We start from the raw sequence: 7,985 nt of genomic DNA on the forward strand, positions 1-7,985 counted from the left end.
TCTCTGATTGATGTTTCCCTCATCTTTATAAGGAAGGTAATACTATCTGCCTCATGAATTTGTGAGCAATAAAGATATTGCCACATGTGTGTCTTTCATCACAATGACTCATACATTGCAAATGTTCTTTAATTGTTTTACATTCAACATTTGGAAACCCGACTTGAGAGGAAAACTTTAATTATTTCAAAGTAGGAAATGGTAAGTGGAGAATGCCAGATTTCAGTTAACATTGTCCCTGTGATACACATGTTCCCATTCAGGATTCTCTAGCTCAGAAGACAACCATCAGTTCTTGAGACCTGAGAGGATGGCTGCTGGTGATTTGACAGCAGGTTTCATCTTATTGTTACAGACTGTATTTGGAATGCTGGGAAATTTCTTTCTTCTTTACCATTATCTCTTTCTTTATTGCACTGGGATTAGGCTGAAGACCATAGATTTCATTGTCAAGAACCTGATTGTAGCCAACATTTTAGTTCTTTTGTCTTGTGGATTCCACAATGTAATGGCCAATTTTCAGTGGCATAATCTCAACAGAGATTTTGCTTGCAGATTTTTCCCTTATGTCCGTGTAGTGGGCAGGGGAGTGTCCATTGGCACCACCTGCCTCTTGAGTGTCTTCCAGGTCATCACAATCAGTCCCAGGAACTCCAGATGGGGAGGGCTTAAAGTGAAAGTTCTCAAGTGTGTTGTTCCTTCAGTTATCCTGTGCTGGATTGTGAACATGGTGGTAAATGTCATTTATCTTATGTATCTGAGTGGAGATTTGAGCAACAAAAGCATCACAAACAGAAAGCGTTTTGGACACTGTTCTGCTGTTCGTCATGACCAAACCAGAGACTCATTATATGCGGTGTTGATGTCCTTCCCTGATGTGTTATGTTTTGTGGTCATGATCTGGGCCAGTGGTTCCACAGTTCTCATCCTGTACAGGCACAAGCAGAGGGTCCAAAACATTCACAGCATCAAGGTCTCCTCCATATCCTCCCCTGAGTCCAGAGCCACCAAAACCATCCTTCTTGTGGTGAGCACCTTTGTTAATTTTAACACTCTTTCCACCATCTGTAACATTGTTTTGAGTCTTTTGAATAATCCTAGTTTGTTCTTTGTGAACAGCTCTGCCATAGTCACTGCATGCTTCCCAACTATCAGCCCCTTTCTGCTCATGAGTCGTGACTCCAGAATATCCAGGCTTTGTTTTGCTGAGAAAAGAAATACAAACTCCCCTACCCCTAGGAAAAAGATGTAAATGGTATGTATTTGGACTTTGTTTCCTTATTCACTTACTTCCATCTGAGTCCTAGGTAAAATTATGAGTTGCTTACCAGAGGATTGTAAACAAAATACAATGAGGATCTGTTTCAGATTAAGCAATGTTATGGTAACAGTTGTAGTGAAGTAATATGTAATTATCATGCAAATATTTATTTAATGGATGTTCTACTAATGCTTACAGTAGAGGAGTTTAGAATTTATGCATTAATAAACACCAGGTCCTCAAACAATCTGGATGTTATGAAGAAGTGAACAACTGTGTTACTTAAATATATCACTATAAATTTCCGAGAAATGAAGTAAGCATGGAATATTAAGAAAAGGTGTGGAGAATTGAATACTGTGTGAAAGAAAGGTGATTACTGATACCGATGACAATAGTGCTGAAGGGGATTTTCAGTCCTTAAATAAATCTTTTGGCAGCCGCTGTTGAGTTTTGTCCCTTTTTGACCCTTGCTGCTGCTGCTGCTGCTGCTAAGACGCTTCAGTCATGTCCGACTCTGTGCGACCCCATAGACAGCAGCCCATCAGGCTCCACCGTCCCTGGGATTCTCCAGGCGAGAACATGGAGTGGGTTGCCATTTCCTTCTCCAGTGCATGAAAGTGAAAAGTCAAAGTGAAGTTGCTAAGTTGTGTCCGACTCTTAGCGAACCCTAGACGACATTTATTTCAAATATGGTGTTTTGTGAGGTGGTGAGCATGTTTGAATATTTTAGGTAGAAATGGCCAGACTGAGCTGAAGTGGTACAAATTAGAGCATAAAACTACATTTTATCATGTTTTTAAACATCAAGTGATTGTGACAGTTGAAAAAGGTGTGAGTTGCATGGGACTGGGATGTGTAGAAGGCAGAATTTTGTCTCTTGTGAAGGTGACTTGGACATATTGGCAAGAAAGAGGTTTCCAAGTGCACACTCATGTCTCTGAACTCATGAAAGTAGTTTGTGGTGGAGACTTCCATTGAATTCAGAGCATCGGGGGAAGAGCCAATTGAAAGGGAAAGACATGGCTCCATTTTGGGTATGTTGAGTTTGCGGCTCCTCAATTTTCATGGAGCAAAATGAATATTGCCTCAGGTACAGAAGAGATTTGTCTGTGGTTGTCTCTCTGTTGACATTCTGAAGCCAATGGAAGTAATGAGAATTCAGCAGTTTGGAAAACAAAATAATTGTTTTGAATGAATGGATAAATGCATATAGATTGAACCTTGCACCCCACAGAAAAATACTATTTTAGCTCATGAGACATTTAATGATTTATCACAGAGTAGATCACATAGGAAGAAGAAGAAAATACAGACACACCCATCTACAGAATGTGTATATATGTCTGCTTGTGATCTTTGTGTATATTTGTGTGTATAAGTATATATACACATATATGTATAAAGTCAGTCATGTTTTATTTCTCAATAACATATTGGAAATTTGTATTTAATAAAAATTTAAAATAGCACTAACTACAATAGTGATAAATCTTGAAGTATGTGTTATCTGAAACATATATTGCCATGCTATTTTTTTAAAATTCCATACAGTGTATTTTAAATTTTGCTACCTTAATCCTATTATTTGACCATATCTCCTGAAAAACGATTTATTGAATATAGTAGCAAAAGTTTGAGGAAGAACTTAGTCTACTTACACTGAATATAATAGATATATTTGTCTATCAGCAGATTATATTTTCTTGTTTTATCCATATTAACTTCTTTTCCATTAGTTTTTAAATATAATTTTACCTAATAATTTTTTCTTTGAAAGTTGTGTACATATTTTGTGTTAGCTTTAACCTAGAAATTCAGTCAGTTCAGTTCAGTTCAGTTCAGTTGCTCAGTTGCGCCCGACTCTTTGCGACCCCATGAATCGCAGTACGCCAGGCCTCCCTGTCCGTCACCAGCTCCTGGAGTTCACTCAGACTCATGTCCATCGAGTCGGTGATGCCCTCCAGCCATCTCATCCTCTGTCGTCCCCTTCTCCTCCTGCCCCCAATCCCTCCCAGCATCAGGGTCTTTTCCAGTGAGTCAACTCTTCGCATAAGGTGGCCAAAGTATTAGAGTTTCAGCTTCAGCATCAGTCCTTCCAATGAACACCCAAGACTGATCTCCTTTAGGATGGACTGGTTGGATCTCCTTGCAGTCCAAGGGACTCTCAAGAGTCTTCTCCAACACCACAGTTCAAAAGCATCAATTCTTCAGCGCTCAGCTTTCTTCACAGTCCAACTCTCACATTTATACATGACCAGTGGAAAAACCATAGCCTTGACTAGCCGGAACTTTGTTGGCAAAGTAATGTCTCTGCTTTTGAATATGTTATCTAGGTTGGTCATAACTTTCCTTCCAAGGAGTAAGCGTCTTTTAATTTCATGGCTGCAATCACCATCTGCAGTGATTTTGGAGCCCCCAAAAATAAAGTCTGACACTGTTTCCACTGTTTCCCCATCTATTTCCCATGAAGTGATGGGACCAGATGCCATGATCTTCGTTTTCTGAATATTGAGCTTTAAGCCAACTTTTTCACTCTCCACTTTCACTTTCATCAAAAGGCTTTTTAGTTCCTCTCACTTTCTGCCATGAGGGTGGTGTCATTGGCATATCTGAGGTTATTGATATTTTTCCCGGCAATCTTGATTCCAGCTTGTGCTTCTTCCAGCCCAGCGTTTCTCATGATGTACTGTGCATATAAGTTAAATAAGCAGGGTGACAATATACAACAGCCTTGACATACTCCTTTTCCTATTTGGAACCAGTCTGTTGTTCCATGTCCAGTTCTAACTGTTGCTTCCTGACCTGCATACAGGTTTCTCAAGAGGCAGGTCAAATGGTTGGTATGCCCATCTCTTTCAGAATTTTCCACAGTTGATTGTGATCCACACAATCAAAGGCTTTGTCATAGTCAATAAAGCAGAAATAGATCTTTTTCTGGGACTGTCTTGTTTTTTCGATGATCCAGTGGATGTTGGCAATTTGATCTTGAAATTAACCTAGAAATTAGGATACATTTAAAATCGAATCAGTGTCATTTTATCTAATCCTATTAACCCCACCTTTATAAAGACATTGAGACAATAGTCTATTCATTGTATCTCATCTTTATGTTTTCCAGAAAGCTCCAGAGAGGAATTTATTTGTTCACTTATTTGTTAAATTTTTGTTTCAATATTAATATTTTTAGTTTAATTTAAAAAATTGAAGTATAGTTGATTTGCAGTATGTTTGCATAAAACATAAGTAAGTAAGTAAGGTCGCTCAGTCGTGCCCGACTCTTTGCAACCCCATGGACTGTAGCCCACCAGGCTCCTCTGTCCATGGGATTCTCCAGGCAAGAGTACTAGAGTGGGTTGCCATTTCCTTCTCCAGGGGAACTTCCCGACCCAGGGATCAAACCCAGGTCTCCCGCATTGCAGGCAGACTCTTTAACCTCTGAGCCACCAGGGAAGACTTGCATAAAATATAGCGATTCACAATTTTTTAATTTTGTATTTCACTTATAGTTAATATAAGGACTTCCATGGTGGCTCAGATGGTAAAGCGTCTGTCTACAATGAGGAAGACCTGGGTTCGAGCCCTGAGTTGGGAAGATCCTCTGGAGAAGGAAATGGCAATCCACTCCAGTACTACTGCCTGGAAAATCCCACGGACAGAGGAGCCTGGTAGGCTACAGTCTATGGGGTCGCAAAGAGTCAGACACAACTGAGCGACTTCACTTCACTGTAGTTAATATAATATACTGGCTAGTTTCCTGTGCTGTACAATAAATCCTTGTATCTAATTTATTTTATGCATAGTAGTTTGCATGTCTTAACCCCATATTCCTGTGTTGCCCTTACCCCCTCGCCTCTACCCACTGGTAACTAGTTTGTTTTCCATATCTATGAATCTCTTTCTTTTTGTTATATTCACTAGTTTGTTCCAGTTTTTAGATTCCACATAACAGTAATATCATATAGCATTGGCTTTTCTGTGATTTATAAGCATAATAATTCCTAAGCATGGAATTTGTAAGTCCATCCATGTGGTTATAATGGCAAAATTTCATTCTCTTTAATGGCTGAGCAGTATTCCGTTGTGCATATACCATCACTTGTTTTTCCGTTCATCTGTTGGTAACTCAGTCTGAGTTATTATCTTGGTTATTCTGAAAAATGCTGCTGTGAACATTGGGGTGCATGTTACTTTTTGAATTAGTGTGTTTGTTGCCTGTTTTTAAATATATATACCCAGGTCTGGAATTGCTAGATCATATAATAAGTCTGTTTTTTCGTTTTTAAGGCTCATCCATACTGTTTTTTTGCAGTGGCTACACCAATTTACATTCCCACTAATAGTGTAGGAGCTTTCTCTTTTCTCAGTAGAGATGATTAATGAGACCTCCACGTCAGAACACTTCCTGTTTATACATTTGAAGAGTCAAATGTCAGCTGTCGCGTCATGGGATGTGGCTCGCTGGCCATGTTGCCTTGTGCACACACGGACTGTCTCACTGGTTCTGAGGGATGGGACTGCTTCACCAACATGACTGTATAGTCTCACTGTGGGTGCATAGTTGCTAAACTGCTCTTACACCTGGCTGTAAGATGTGATAATATCCCACCATCAGTGTACTCACATATTCTCATTCAGTGGTCACTTTTCATTTTGAAAAATTTAAACTTATGAAATGCAAAAATACAGCAGGAATTATAGACCTGCAAAAACTTGAACCTACAGCTTACTTTTCATCTAGATTCACCAAACAGTACTATTTTTTCAAACATTACTGTTTTATTACAAATTATTTTTCATCTGTTTTTGTGTTTGCTGTTTCATGTAATAATAAATTGTAGACATTTGGACAATTTGCCCCTTGATAGCTGAATATTTGCTTCTTTCTTTCAAGGGCATTCTCTAATCTAACACAATAGAGGCATTTTAATTATCAATCAATAACTAACATTTTACTAACAAATCAATGCTAATGTGACACCATGATTGAATAGCTAGTCCATATACAGATTTCTCCCAATAAGACAATAATGTCTTTTCTATCTACGTTCATAAATCTAGGATCTAGTCATGATACAAGAATTGCATTCCATTGTCTTGATTCTTAGTTTCTTTAATTTAGAACACTTGCAGCTCTTTTTTTTTTTTTTCCTTCAGTGATACCTTTTTGAAGAATACAGGCTCACTCTTTTGCATAACATCCTTCAGTGTAGATTTTTCTGATCCTATGCCTCATCTTGAGACTCAGGTTTAACATTTCAGCAGAACTGCTACACCCAGATGACTATGGAACCTTCTTATTGCATCACATCAGAGGTACAGACTAGGGATATTTCTGTTATTGGTGAGGAGTTTCATTATTTGCTTATGATTGCATAGTAGATTTACTCCTTTTTGAGGTGAATTTTCTCCAGTGTAATTGATAAAATAATTCTTGAAGTTGCCTGAAGAGCTTAATTAAATACTTTGACCAAATTATTCTAGCATCCACTGTAGATATCTCCTATGAACCAATCCTCAGATGATGGTTGGAAATCCACATTCTCCTATCTTGTAAGGGTGTTAATTGCCATTCCTCCATAAAGAAGAGTCTTTCCTCTTATCTTTTGACAGTGGATTCATGATTCCTTTTCATTTGCAGTGATATGTTATTTGTATAATTTTCCTTTTTGGTCCTCAAATTTCCCCCAGTTTTTCCACTGGGAAATTCTTCAGCCTGGGTATATCCCATCAGGCTTTTTGGTCAAAATTATTGAGTTAAAAATATATATAACATGCAGTTCAAGGGTACAATGCAGTGACCTTGGGTAAATTCACAGTATTTTGTAACCATCACCACTGTCTCATTCTAAAATGTTATTATCACCTCAAGCAGAAATCTAATTCCCTGGAATTATCACAGCCCTGTTTCCTCCTTCACCCTGGCTGTCCTGTCCTGTCAGACCCACCATGTTAGATCCTATACACAGTAGTATCCTGTAAGAAGAGAGAAAATATTGTTAAGTGTTATTCATCCAAAATTTTACTTTGCTGATAATTTCAATTGAAGGCTATTGAGGGGCATTTTTATCTGAGCACGATTTTTGCTCCTGAGCTGAAATTAGAAACCATAGGAAATAAAAACAGATGATCAAAAAGGCGTTTGCAGTCCCATGTTTATTGCGGCATTATTTACACCAGCCAAGGCATGGAAACAACCTAAGTGTCTGACAATGAATGACTGTGTAAAGCATATATATATATGTGAATACACATGCATGGGAATATTACTCATGAGAAAGAAGGAAATCCTTCTATTCGAGACAGCATAGATGGATCTTCAGGACATGCTAAGTGAGATGAGTCAGAGAAAGGCAAAGACTGTGTGATATTGTTTATATGTATAATCTTACTGGCCAAGCTGGTAAAAACAGAGTGAATTGGTGATTACTGTGAGCCTAGAGGTGTGGGATAGGACAGAGGTTGTTTAATGGGATAAATTTGAAACTAGTAGACTCCTAGATCCTAGAGATATAACCTGCAATATGGTGAATGTAGACAATAATAGTGAATAATAATCATCAAAATTATTCTAACCACAAGAAACTGATCATCATGTGATCTGGATGAGATACTGTCGCTACAAGGGTGATTATATTAAAATTTATAAAAACATGAAGTAAACATGTTATGTGACTTCACTTTACACAATGTTATATGTCAAATACAGTTCACTAGGAAAAGG

General features: G+C 38.2%; 1 protein-coding gene across 1 annotated transcript; it reads left to right on the forward strand.

Annotated features, from left to right (window-relative positions):
- The first annotated feature begins 253 nt into the window (after positions 1 to 253).
- Positions 254 to 1,252, forward strand: LOC147354411 (vomeronasal type-1 receptor 4-like). Its single transcript, XM_086354058.1, has one exon. It carries the CDS (start codon positions 311 to 313, stop codon positions 1,250 to 1,252), a length of 942 nt encoding a protein of 313 aa, XP_086210184.1. The 5' UTR covers positions 254 to 310.
- Positions 1,253 to 7,985: the final 6,733 nt, after the last annotated feature.

This window comes from Bos grunniens, chromosome 18 (assembly GCF_055505025.1).
Source record: "Bos grunniens cultivar Pamir isolate PY7600 chromosome 18, Bosgru_T2T1.0, whole genome shotgun sequence".
Taxonomy (NCBI): Eukaryota; Metazoa; Chordata; class Mammalia; order Artiodactyla; family Bovidae; genus Bos; species Bos grunniens.

Coding starts and splice junctions, on each gene's coding strand:
- LOC147354411 (XM_086354058.1), top strand. CDS start 311: ATGGCTGCTGGTGATTTGACAGCAGGTTTCATCTTATTGTTACAGACT.